This window comes from Pelmatolapia mariae, linkage group LG6 (genome assembly GCF_036321145.2).
Source record: "Pelmatolapia mariae isolate MD_Pm_ZW linkage group LG6, Pm_UMD_F_2, whole genome shotgun sequence".
Lineage (NCBI taxonomy): Eukaryota > Metazoa > Chordata > Actinopteri > Cichliformes > Cichlidae > Pelmatolapia > Pelmatolapia mariae.
The window spans coordinates 36,449,130-36,463,340 of record NC_086232.1 but is presented as its reverse complement, the minus strand read 5'-3'; the positions used below and the strand labels follow the sequence as shown (position 1 = coordinate 36,463,340).

The 14,211-nt window shown below is 38.5% G+C and overlaps 1 protein-coding gene across 1 annotated transcript; it reads left to right on the top strand.

Moving 5' to 3' along the window:
* Positions 1 to 6,344: 6,344 nt before the first annotated feature.
* Positions 6,345 to 13,582, top strand: notum2 (notum pectinacetylesterase 2). The gene is made up of 12 exons (XM_063475479.1): positions 6,345 to 6,605; positions 6,697 to 7,024; positions 7,139 to 7,191; positions 7,757 to 7,852; positions 7,968 to 8,028; positions 9,509 to 9,621; positions 9,748 to 9,850; positions 10,219 to 10,407; positions 10,506 to 10,606; positions 11,364 to 11,511; positions 12,091 to 12,138; positions 12,565 to 13,582. The coding sequence occupies exons 2-12, from the start codon at positions 6,699 to 6,701 to the stop codon at positions 12,866 to 12,868; spliced, it is 1,542 nt and encodes a 513-aa protein (XP_063331549.1). The 5' UTR covers positions 6,345 to 6,605; positions 6,697 to 6,698; the 3' UTR covers positions 12,869 to 13,582.
* Positions 13,583 to 14,211: the final 629 nt, after the last annotated feature.

Below are 14,211 nucleotides of genomic sequence, written 5' to 3'. Positions count from 1 at the left end.
CATTTTACTGTTCTGCGGTATGTCTGCACATACAGTAAATACCTGTGGTGTGATGTTACTATATGCTTTAGATCTCTGTTCTGCATTGAGGAACTAACTTATGTAAATTTTAGTTTGAGCTGTAACACATTCATTTTTTCCCACCCTTTTAACGACATGTAAATGAGTGTAGTGTGCTCTGTGCATATGTGTATGTACAAATGCATCGAAATGCCTAAACATATTGGAAATCTTTTGGGTTACTGAGGGGTGTGTGGCGTGAAAGAGTGACCACGTGTTCACATCTTCACACTGTGAAGTGACAACACAAGATGCAAAGGACTGACATCACTGGAAGCTGGAATTTGTGATTTATGGCCTGCCGTGCAGTGCCAACCACCAACGGCTTTGGTGAGAGAAAAACACATCAAGGTCAGTCTTCTAGGAAGGTTAAACTGTGCAAAACCTAAAATTTTTTAATTCATATCAAAAAACTTATCCATATTCAACCACATACATTTCAGAATGATTTTCAATATATAGAACTGCAAGATCAAAGAACTTTTAGGTGAAGTTAAGTCTGGAGTATAGATCTATTTGTGTCTGTGAGTGCAACAAATCTTTCGTTCTGTCAAATCCACTGAATCAGTAAGTATGAAAACACGCTATCAAGCAATGTTTCATGTAAAATGTAAGTTCAACAGAGACCCTTCAACAAAAATGAAATGGATTGTTTTGACATCCCTACCATTTCCAGTAATTTTGCTAAGTGCATATGATTCATGAATTGGCAGAATATTTTGTGCGTATATGCATGGCTGTAGAATCAGTATGAACATAATACTATGCTGCTTTTGTGATTTAACTGCTTCATCATGATCTTTGCAAATAAAACCAAAATCCTCAGCTGGAAAACTGCTTTCTGGGGCACATACCTTTAAACCCTTTTTACATGTCTCCTTTTCTCTTTAGCATCCACAGAGAATCCTAAACTAAAGTAGATGAATTCTTTTGGAATTTTAATTAGGGATGCACCGAATGATCCCTTTTCATTGTGGTATAAAATATATGATTTCTTTAATAAGAAATATATGATTTCTTTAATAAAGAACTATTTTATTTAACTGAAATGTATTTGAATCAATGGAAAATGGACATCAAAATGGACATCTATGTCCCATCTTCTTTTCAGATGGGACCTACACGTGGGGTAGTGTGATAGTTTGTTGATGAAGTTGTAGGACTTGTGTGAAGGACTTATTGTTGAGTGCCGGAGTTGAGCATGGCGTGACCCCTCCACTGGTATCAATCAATATACTGACAGGCATGGTGGCTCATCCAGCATGACTCCAAGGCCACGCTGCTGCTCCACTATGTCATGAGCTCCAAAGATGCTTAAAGCTATTGACTGTCCCGCACCAACACAACCATCCTTCTATCAGAACCAGTGCCCCACTTAGGTAAGACACGAGCAAAGCCATTGAACTGCATAGTGTAAAGTCAGTAATTAAAGCTATAAATAATTGTATATAAATGTAAATGGGCGTAGCCACTGTGACTTCAGCCACTTATTTGTGAATGTCTATTTTCAATAATTGAAATTTGCATTAGAGCCTTTTCATCATGTCTTCCTTGTCACCAGAGGTGACCATATTTGGATGAGAGAGCAGTGCTAAGTGAACAGCTAATGCTAGCTATCTTATTTAGATAGGTGCATTCACAGCTGCTAATTAGCACTTGCATTAAAAATCTGCCAAAAGTCACCAAACCAAACCTGTTTCAAATCAGCTGTGGTGGTAACAGACAACCAGGCTAATGAGGTTTAACCTGCAAACACCTTTCACTCAGAGAGGCTACAACCCTGATAATGCACAATTTTAGCCTTTATAGTTTTCAAGTCCAGGAGTTATAAAACCTGCTTTTATAAAAGGAGAACATAGCTTAAAAAAGTCTGTAAATATGTCTATATAACTATAGACTGTATCTATATGTTATGGATACTCACATTTCTATGATACTTTATCAGCCTTACTGACCATTCAAAGGGCTGTAGATTACAAGTTATATATATAAAGTGTACATTCATACAGCAATTTGCAATCTATTGCCAAGAACAGACAATCACCAATTAACATGCATACATATCTTTGCACTGAAAGGCTTAAAGAAAGGTCGAGGTAAGAGTTCAACCTTCTTTCTGTCAGTCAACATGCTAATCACTCCACCACCGGTAGATCCACTTTTGGCTCTGGTTAATCGCTACCTTACAAAAGACACACCATAAAGCATGACCTTCTTTATTGTCCTTTTTGACTAAAATCAGAAATCATAATTACAAAATGATCATTTTCTCACAGCCACAGTCTGAATTGAACCAGAAGGGTCTGCTTTTGCCAGCTATTAGAAAGAACAGGTTAAACTTTTGGGTTCACCTTTTAGATGTAGAGTCTACATCGGACTTTCATATACAGTTTTTGAATTTTACGTGGGGGTGATGGGGACGGGTTGCTCTTGCAGCTAACCTTAAGTGGTCATTCTAGGAACTGTTAACTGTATTGTTTTTGCAATGTCTATATTGACTTCATTTTTCAGCCCTGGAATTGCTGCTTGGGTATGAACTTACCAGCACGTCGCTTTATTTTAGTATTTACTTTGTATATAATATTTAAAACATCTTCAGCAATTAATGCAAATCTAAAAGAATATTTAGAAAGTGTAAAAGTCCATAAAAATAATAAAAAAGGTTCCTCTCTGCCAGTGTCGTTTCCAAATTGTACCTCCACTGATTTAAATTGTTCGGGGAAAAACAGAACGTGTGCAAGTTGTGCAACATCATTATGAACTTCAGTAATACAAATCTGCAATATGCTTTCATGATGTGAGGCTTTTAGTGTTCTGATCTCTGTTTGCCCTTTGTACATCAACATTTTCCTTGTGGAATTCAAGGAACATACTTGGATGAAGTTGTGTCTGAAATCGGAATAAAGTGCACACAGAACATAGTTGGCTGTGAAGGGATCAGCAGAATGAGCTGCAGTGTGTCAAAGCAAACAAGACTTATTCATTAGTCATCTATCCTTTTCTGTATGTTACACTACACCCCCATCCCCCAGAATTCAACAACTTGTATTGCTGCTGCTTACCCTCCTCAATTTACTGTGATGCATAAGCAGCTTGCAGAAGGTTACCATGCAAGGCCTCTTAACACCTGGTTTAAGGAATAGTTTTTCCCACCCCACCTGCTAGCCTCCTGCAGTGGCTCAGCGCTTTACACCGATCCCGCTAAGGCTCTTTCTGTCATCCTCACTGATTGAATGGAGAGCTCTGGCAGTAGTGCTCTGGCCAAGTCTCATATCTCTTGCCTGAGGCTCGTTTTCGTGTCGCTTGTAAAGATGCCACTCTTATCACCTATTAATCATGGCCCTCGATGTCCAGCTATGCCCTCCACTGCTGGTGACAACACAGATTCAAAGTGATGCTCTTGCAGATTTTCAGATTACATGCAACATGAAAAGGAGGCTTCAAGATACGATTAGGTTTGGATCATAAGCTTATTTAAAGTTTTGCTGGTGTATTGATGCAGCCCATGAGAGTTTTAATTATTCTAAAGAAAAAGGTTTACTGTAAAAGTTGGAGGGCTGGACTTTATACTTGTTACGCGTGGGTCGCAACCTCTCTGTGCTTCAGTGTAAGCAATGGAATTTAGATCACGACAGCCGTCCCTGGATCGTTGTTCTTTGAAGTTATCAGCCGTCAAATATTCTCGCTCATGGCTGAGCCCTCAGCTCTTGTGGTTGGTGATGACACACATGCACAGCAGACAAAGTGCCCGGACCACCCGAAGCCTGAGGTATCCTGACCTTGGAGGCTCGCTGTGAAACATAACAACACAAGGGGAGAAAGAATGCCTTCCATGCTGCACAAGGGGTCAAGTTGTTGTCCCGGTCAGGGTGAAGTTCAGCATGTCACACAAGCCCCTTATGTGTTATCTACAATGTTAGTCTTTCAAAGGAAAAAATACACATGTGATAGGCTCCAAAAGCATGTCTGGTCTCACTCATAGTGTGTGATTGTGGTGGTCTGGTAGTGTCTGCTGCAGAAGCTACAAAGGGACAAGACTGAAATGCTCTGGGAGTTGAATCAGTCAAGATCTAGAGCACAAATTCATTTTGATCCGCTGATCTGAGGCCTGTACTAAAAAACGTATCACTCTGTCCAATCCCATATGAAAGAATAACAAAATAGCAGCAATGCCATCTCTCTGTTCGTGACATTCTCGCGAAATGGTGATAGATTTACAGCAACTTCTTTCGTTTTTCAGCTATTTGAGGTATCTGTTAAACAGATTGTTGCATTGATTTCTGGGAAGACAGATGGTGGTGTGCATGCTTCAAGACAACTGAAGGAATGAAGAATTGTTCAGCTCGGTAGATCAAATTCGGTATAGGCCTTAGGCTACATTTTTATTGCGTGTAGGCACATACGATCTCAGACATATTTTTGAGTAGCTTTGTTTTGTTTCTGGCCATAGTTGAAAGTAGATAAAATAGCACGAGGTGCTTGAAAATGAGACAAAAATACCATTTTCATGCCAAGGCAATAAGACAAACCCAAGAAAAACTGTCTGCTTTGTTTGTAAGTCTTTAAATGGTTGGGTGGTTATTGCAGACAACATATTATATCATCATATATCATGATTTTTCTTCTGTACATCCAGAATGCATTCAGACATTTGGCTGTATCCTGATAGGAATGTTTGTATACAGGATGTACCTTTAAGATTTAAATCATTCCAAAAGCATCTAGTTGATATTTTTACATTGATTGTAAGTGTGCTGTTTTCTGTTTGTACAATTTTCCAATAGAGATGTCAATTTGCCTTTGGCATAATGTATTTATTTTTCTCTTCTTTGCTTTATCATTCTGAAATGTGCACCCTGCAGTCTTTTCAGCCCAGACTACCCTATACAGCCCTGCGCTGCCTTGTGTAGCCACTGGCCTTCCAAGCAATCATTATTTGCTTTGATTGACACTCTGGGATGGTGTGCATTTCATTGATGAGAATTTTAGAGCTCTGGGGCTCATGATCCTTAGTGATCGGTGGTACGTCACCCTACAGCCATCCCAGGGGCGACAGCTACAGATCAGTTTCAAATACTCTGTCGCTTTCATCACCAAAGGCAAACTAACTTAACCTGACAAACAGAATTCTGCAAAGCTGTGGGTAAAGTTACCATCACTGCACAAAACCTTTAATTCTGCAGGATAGAAGTCACTGAACTTTTTTAGCTTGAGTGATTAGCCCAAGACAAGAACCAAAAGGGGGTTAGAGTATATAAAACTGCTTCAGCAGTCCTCCTTTAATTATAATCAGCGTCTGTAGATCACAGAAATATGGCAAAATAGTTAAAGTTAAGTCTTACAGTGGAGCTGTTAAGTGTTAAGTGGTATCATCTGCATAAAGAAGTGCTTGAAAATTAAACTGAACTGAAAATTGTGCGAGGACTGTACAAATCTTCCTGCATTTGAGTTAATAAAAACAATATGCTTAAATAGTCAGATTGTCAAATGACATAATAAGCTCCAAAGAATTACCTTAATGGGGATTTTGATAAGTAGAAGGCCTTAATCCTTCTATTTGTAGAGTTTTCAACTTTTTTTCCCCCATTTTTTAAAATAAAACAAGTACAAAGAATAATTTGTGTGCTGCAAAGGCCTGACCTTTTATCTTAAGTTCTTTAATAACACTTTTTTATTAAATGAAGTAAAGGAACAGAAGCTATTATTTTTTAATTATAATATGTTTTTTTGTTAATGTGCCTTTGAAAAGGACTAAACCACGCTCCTATACTTTATATTAGTTATTTAATGACTTTACCCCAGTAAATAAATTGTTAAATTTCTGTTATTCTCGTAAAACTGAAAGTACTTAAAAGAATGAGGCAGTGCATAATGCGTATTGTGCTACAACCAAGAAGAGTCTCCTCCACCTGTGCTTTGAGACTGTTGACCATGCGGGAACCTTACGGTACGACTGATTCCCATGTCAGAAAATGTTTGAGGTGGGTGCTCGAATGACCTCTGGGTCACATTCCATGCAAAGCGACTGTGCGGTCATGCTGACCATGTAGATGTTTAAATAAGAAAAAAAAATGGCAATCAGTAGCGGATGGAGGGGGGAGAAGAAGGAGGTTAGGGGTAAAAAGAACTTGTGCATGAGGTACGGTCAGCTGGGAAAGTGCTTGAAGGTGGGTGTGTGCAACGAATTGAAATATGTCGAAGAGATGCGTGTGTTATCTTTTCTCCTCACCACTAACCATCCAGTACCTCCCCTTGCGGTGTGTCGTCACCAGATGATCTCAGGGCCTGAGAGGAGCTGCAAGAGAAAATGGGAGGAAATCTGATCCATATGGTGGCACTATAAAGGTCGTCGCTGATTTGCAGCCTTCATCAAAACCTGGTCAAGACTTCATCACTTACTCATGACTGGGACCCTCCTCTTGCACCTTGTCACAGTGCACTGAATGTCTCACCAGTCTCTCTCTCCAGCAGAACCAGTTATCTGCCTGACCCTTGGGGTGAGGGGTTCATTGCAGCAATCTTCAAAACCGATTCTTCTTCGAAAGGTAAAGTCTTTGCAAGTTGGAAAGTTTTTGAAGATTTCTCATGTTTTGCATGAATTAATCAGCATGTCCCTAATTTTTTATGTTGCCTCAGATATGAAGATACTGGGTCCATTTGTTTTCTTGCTCTTGCTTGGGGGACTGTGGTGTCAGAACAACCGTAATGCTAAAGCTACTGGAAAGTCCACAAAGAAGTCTAGTGGGATCCAACAAGGTGATGCTGGCCAGTCTGCCTCCGCAGCTGATGTTACTTCAGGAAGCACTGGAAGAACTGGAAGCACCTCCAGAAACACCGGAGGCTCAGCCGAATCAAGACAGGAAGGTGCTGCAGGGACTCGTGGAGCTGGACAACAGACAGATGATATGAGGCTGCACTACCTCACAAACACACAAGTTACATGTAATGATGGGACAGTAGCTGGGTGAGAAGTTCTGGTTGTTTTTGCTCTTTAATGTCTGTTTGCTGATTGAGTCAGTGATTTTACAAAGATGGTTTATCTTCTCTTTCTCCTCATCCTCATTAATTTGTTCTACAGGTTTTACCTAAAGGAATTCAGAGGAAGCCGCCGATGGTTGTTATTTCTGGAAGGTGAGTATTTAAAACCCCATATGGTTAATTTAGTCCCTAAGGTCGGATTGTTTTAGCGTGACACCCGCCCATTGGAATCTTAATGTGGATGTCATCTTGTCCTGTCAACTTTTTCGGTTGCTGCGTGTCACAGACTTGAAATGAGGTTAACACCGGTGGAGTGTCTTCCAAATTTACTTGTACTCTGATATCGAACACAAATAATTTTCCTGCATGTTACTGAGTGACAAATCAGCAAAAATGAGCAATCTGCATGCTGACAGTTTGTAAATTAAAGAGATCACTCTAGTCTTTTGCTCAACTGTGAATTATTATTGTTATTATTATCTTTTTTCAATTTTATTTATATAACACCAAATCACAACAACAGTTGCCTCAAGCTGCTTTATATTGTAAGGTAAAGACCCCATAATAATGCAGTTAATGCACACTATGGTCTTGTTAGTGTACCAGCCTACAGGTGCAACCATTGCTTTCACCATTCCTCACAGGCCTGTGTGATGGGCTAACAAGGGTGTCCCTATCTTGGATGTGAATGTCTAATATTAGTGTCTATTATATTTAGGTGGCTGGTGCTGCTACAGCAGAGAGACCTGTGATTACAGGTACCAAAATATCCCCCGACTAATGAGCTCATCGGGGTGGCCTGAAACTAAAAGAGGTTAGTCAGCCGACAGTGTTTCAGAATGCCTTTCATAGATGCTTCCACAGAGTTGCTTTCTTTGACTAGTGAGGCAAGTGGACATCTGTTTAATGAGTGATTGTTGGATTTACAGGAAGTGGAATATTATCTTCTAAAGCTGAGGAAAACCCACACTGGCATAACGCAAATATTGTGTAAGTACCTGCATAGATGTGCTTTGTATTTTTGCAGTTAATGAAGGCGTATAAAGACAACTTTTTTCTTTGTTCCCATAGTTGTTGTATTAATTAATTTTTGTACATAATGGGAGACATTGCAGGGGAGTAGGATTAAACATTCAACTTACAAATATAAAGACTATTATTCTTTTGTATTATAAATTTTCTGAACTTTGATGTTTGAATATGTAAATGAAGTGTTATCTTACTAAATAGACACTTCATAAACACATGTTTGTACATCAGAATGAAATGTTTTTACATCAAGATCTTTTGTCACTTTATATATATTAAAACCCTCTTGACAGAAAAATAATTGTTAGGAAAGAATATTCAGTAAATCAAGATATGATTGGTAACATTTATGAAGAATGTCTTTGTAAAAACCTTCAAAATTAAAAAATTAGGACTAAAACTGTAAGGTTTTCTACGTGTAAGTGCTACTGAGTATGTGTATTTTCTATGGATTCTTTACTCATTCTTTAAAGGAGTAAAGTTGTAGATTTTTTTATTGGATGTCATAAAACTTCTCCAGTTCATTACTTACATTAAGGAAAAATATGCTGAATAAATATTTACAAATATCCGTAAACATCCAGGCCAAAACTGAAAAAAATTATATTAAATTAAATTAACTTAAATTAACAATGTGCATTTTTTTTTCTGTGCACTAATCTGAAAAATGTTATAAAAAAACTTGTGTTTAGCTGTAAGGTCGCTTCCTAAAGCTGTTTTAGGTTATTTTTTGTGTGTGAAACGTTGGACAAATTGTCTAATGTTACAGTTCCTAAAATGACTGTATCGAAAAACAACAACAACAAAAAGGTTGCATAATCAGGGATTCAGCAAACATATCTTCTTAATGCAGCTGGAAATATGCTTGACCTAAAATAAGCTAAAAAGGATTGAAAACACAATTCTTTGTGAGTGCAACACTGTCAGTGACCCTTTTTATGTCAGACAAGATTACTTAATTATGCAGCACAACAACAAAACTGTATCACCGATTAATGACGAATAAATAATTTATTTTGTTTTCTTTTTCCTTCCTTTCTTTCTTTTGAAGATTGTTTTTTATGTTGAAATGTCGAGGATGACTTTAGTGATCGCACAGCCTGAGGAAAGAAATGTCTGAAAAGTCTGGTGGCACAGCAGGATATATACTGCATGGTGAACAGGCTGCATCTTAGTGCTGCATATGCGTGTAGTGTTTTGGGTGATATTTTTAACTTTCTGCTTTCATCAATGCAAGCAATTTTAATCTTTAATGATAAAGTTTCGTTTCTGAAATTCAGTAACATGCAGGCTGTGTGATCAAAATAGAGATTTGCCACTTTCTGATATATGACAGAAGTTGTCAGCTCCAGCCTGAGGTGATTTTTATGGGGGAGAGAAGAAACCAACTTCAGGGCCTCCAGCTTTAGTCTAACAAATGTGATTGTCTTCTTTATGGCAGATTCATCCCTTACTGTTCCAGTGATGTGTGGAGCGGCACTGGGCCTGCACCAACACCCCCTTCCAGGCCACGACAAGGCAGGGACAAAGTCAGAGATAGGAATACAAATGCAAGTAAGTTTCCTCAAACCTTTTACAATAAGGTAACCGTAGCTCCTTTGGATATAAGAAAACATGTATTCTCTAAATGTTCAGTTAATTAGAGAATAAAAGTCACTTCATACTTGTCTTTATTATCAGCTGAATATAACTTCATGGGATCCCTAATCATCCGTGAGGTCATCAAAGATCTCATCCCTAAAGGAATCAAGCAGGCCAAGGTTGTCATGCTGTCTGGTAGCAGGTGAGTTTGTTTTATTGTGCTCTGATTGACAAGAGTCTCTGTACCATCTGGATCGTCTCCATATCTACCATTAAAGTCCTATTTTGGGTGCATCCTCTTGTCAACAATGAAGATGTTTACAGTCAACTGTGATCAGTGACATAATGTTTATTAAAGGGCCTTGCCCTGTAATGGTGAACATTCCTCCCAGGTTAGCAGCATGGTTCTTGAGACGTCCCCGGGCCCTAAAACAGGATCAACTGAATGTGAAACCTGCTAATTGTTTACTTCCCTGCTATGAGCTGGCATGCACTGTCAGTTTGATATCCTAAACAAAAATGTCACCCTCAAAGCCAAACTATTTATTAATTTTCTTGGCTCCCCTGCAGCGCTGGTGGAACAGGTGTTTTGCTCAACATTGAGAGGGTGGCCAGTCAGCTCCAGCAGCTTGGTGCAGAAGCTCAGGTCCGAGGCCTCGTGGACTCAGGCTGGTTTCTGGAGAGCAAGCAGCAAAGATCACCAAACTGCCCTGAGACAGTTTCCTGCTCACCTGAGGATGCTATCAAGATTGGACTCAGGTGAAGACAATATTTAGATCTCTTCCTATGCCCGATGTAGGATTTGAAAATCATATTATTCCTGAATTTTATTGATTAACTGTGCGTTATTATCTCAGGCTGTGGAACGGGGTTGTTCCTGACAGATGTCGGCAGCTCTTTAAAAGAGGGGAGGAGTGGAAGTGCTTCTTTGGTCATAGATTATACTCTACTTTGACCTGTGAGTGTTGACTGGTGTCTTTGGTTATGATGATGTTTTATATTTAAATGCACCATATAACTGACTTGAGCAGTTCAGAAATAATGAGCACTATTGCAACAATAGTGCAGCTATTTTATAGAAGCCTTCTGAATATCACAGCCCTCGATGCAAACTTTTAAGATCTTTATTGTCACATATATGAAATTTTAAAGTTGCTAAATCAGCAAAGCATATAAAAGCACATGTTTAGTCAAAATCTCAAAATCAAGGTCTGAAATTAAAGAAAAGAGATTTTCTATGTAAACTACTGCCATGCTGGTGCATAAACTTTTAGATCATGACATCCTGAGTTCACTGTAATCATTGAAAAGGGGGCCACTGTGGCTAGTAACAGTATGTTTAACTGGTGGATCTTTTCATTTTGGCTGTTGAATATAAAAACTTTTTAGAGACTGGTCTAAATAACAAATTTAATCATCAACTGAGGCCAGCACAAAAAACTGCAGATCTTATGAAATTGTACACACAGAAAAAAAAGATCATGAACATGGTGGTGAACGTAAAAAGACCCTATGTAGCTCTTCAGGTAGTTCCTGACTTTGTTTGACCCCTAGTCATCCAGGGGAATATATGTGTGTGTGTGTGTGTGTGTGTGTGTGTGTGTGTGTGTGTGTGTGTGTGTGTGTGTGGATACAGCTTAATAACTGGCAGGAAGTGACTAATAGACTTGATTGAATTTACTCATTTGATCAACTAAATGTTATTTTCCCTATAGCCCCTGTGTTTATTGTACAGTGGCTGTTTGATGAGGAACAGCTGAGGGTGGAAAACATCTATATAGGGGGACAGAGCATGTCTGAGGAGCAGTGGCAGTACATCCAGAACCTGGGCTTGGAGCTCAAAAACTCCCTGAGAGATGTTACGTAAGTTCCGTAGAACTTATCATATATTGACGTCCAAACATTACTAACATTAACAGAACATAAAAACTGTATGTTTAGCACTCATTGATTTCCAGCCATTACAAGCCGTAACATCTCCGTTCACATGGACCTGAAATTGAAATTAAGCCCTTGCGACAAAGCGGAACTGCTTTTTAGTGTTTTCTTTTTATATTCTTGACCATTGATAGTGGCAAATACAATGATTCATTTTAATAGATCAGGAAATCAATTCAAGCTACAATTTATAATTATAAAAACTGTTAGAGCTTGCAGAGCAGTGGTGGTGAGCTACTATCCACTTTCCATTTGTACATTTCACAGAAGTAGCATTTACATGTCAAAGCCTGTAACTGTTGAGTGAACTGCCAGCTATTTAAAACAGCAGAAAATCAAATTCTATGTTAACATCCAACAGTTCCTCGAAGTTCTCTGTGCCATCTATGCATTCCTGTGAAAAGTCGTCATCACGCGGTGACTAGATTCAAATCTTATTGTAGCTAGTTGAAAAATAAATCAAGATGGATTTTAACAAATGCTCTCTCTTTGCGTGTCTTTTAGGGCTGTATTTGCTCCGTCCTGTCTCTCCCACACACTAATTACCAAAAGGTAAGAATGGATATTCAAGTTCACCTGGCACCCTTGTTTTTTCTCCCCAGCAGTCATCTCTACCCAGTGAGCTCATGCTGCTGTTTTTGTTTTGCTTGTTCATCAAACCACATTGTCACCAAATGCCACTTCACACTTTCTCTAGCCTCCCAGTACCACTTTAACATAGAGATTATTTAGTTGTTCACATGGACATTGATGGGTCATTGCAGTCTTATATAAGTATACTTCAATCACAGTCAGGAGCTGAAAGTTCAAGGTCTTTTGTAGCTTTGTATGTTGCAACACTTGCAGTTGCAAACCTTAAAGTAAAACAGTCTCCTGCCATTTGCCCTTTTCTGGTCCTTAATTACTAACTCTGACAACCTTCCCATTTTTCTTTCTTTATTTCTAATTCATAACTTCTCCTTCTTGTTGTTCCTAAAGTAACTGGACAAATTTTCAAGTTAGAGGCACGTCTCTGCCACGCGCCCTTCAATGCTGGGACAGGAGTCTGGAAGCAATACGTAACAACAGGACCCCGGCTAAAGGATGTCCTTTTCACCTCGTGGATACCTGTCAGTGGCCACAGTGTAACCCCACCTGCCCAGCTTTGGTGGATAAGACCACCCAGCAGGAGCTTACCTTGCTCCAGATGCTGGTAGCCATGGGTCTGGACCTCCAGAGGCTGGGCCTGGATCCTCAGGGAGATGCAGATTCTCTTGTCAGCATGGTCAGGAATGGTGGCTAAGTGTGAAAATTTAGGGTACACGAAAAGTTAGCCAGAGGCTTAATAGATGAAAACAAATGTGTTGAAAATTTAACGTAGCCATAGAAATGCTGTAGAAATCTGGTTACTATGTCTTGTGCTACTCAGCATTCCATTATGCTCCACATGACTGTTCACTTTGAGACTTGGCTGGAGGGTATTTCACTGCATCTGGGTTTGAATGGTTTAGTGGGCCCTCTACTGGACACCAGTGGAAAAAGGTGTTGCAGCTGTACTGATCAACAAGCTTAGTGTTTAGCAGATGGCTGTGCATAACCTCCTACAACACACTTTCAGCCTGATCACTCCACAGGAACATGTAATATCAGAGCATGGTAGTAGAGTTGTAATGAATAGAAAGTACCTGAAAGCTGACGGAGACACAAACATTTTGCTCAAACAAGATAGAAATGCTTTTGTGTTCATGCAGCTTTTAGCAGTTAAACTTGCTTTATACTCTTTATCTACAGTCTGTTTTAGTTATTCACTGATTTCCAATATGCATTATTGAAAAATACAGAATCTGTCAAATTTCTAGTAATCAGATTACTACATAATAATACACAAATGAGCCAAGTGTTCAACTTTTTTGGAGAAAACATATCAAAAAGTTTCACTTACTTTTACTCAAAAATTTTTGGGGCACTTAGTTCCAAAGACACTACCGATTTTTGGTGGCTTAGTTTGAGTGTTTAGATTCTGATGCTATGCTGACATATATATATATATATATATATATATATATATATATATATATATATATATATATATATATATATATATATATATATATATATACACATATATATATATATATATATATATATATACACACATATTACATAGTATCTATACATACTTTCTCTGCATGCAAAATAGAAATGTGATTAGTTATTGTAATATTTCTGTGTAGGGCAGACAAAGGTGATCTCCTACCACAATAATTTGTGAGTTTATTCAAGGAAAAAACACATTTTTGACATGTGAGCTTATTAATATAAAGAAAAACGCTGCAGTTACTCACTGCACAGTTGTGACAATCTATGTCTAGTGACATACACAGACATAATGCAACTAGTATTTCATAGGACTTAATATTGCAGTCCTTCATTGTTGTTAAAGCATGATTTTTCATAATGTTGTGCTATTTTTGCATTTACAGACAATGCTGTAGCTGTATGTTTTAATTTCATTTAGGTACTGCAATAAGGGTGTTGCACGTGTCAAAATGTGGAATAAAAAATATGATATGGATCGGAGAGTTTGCACTTTGTAATCTGTTTTATTATACTCTTCACAGGATCTGAGTCAGAATACACATTGAG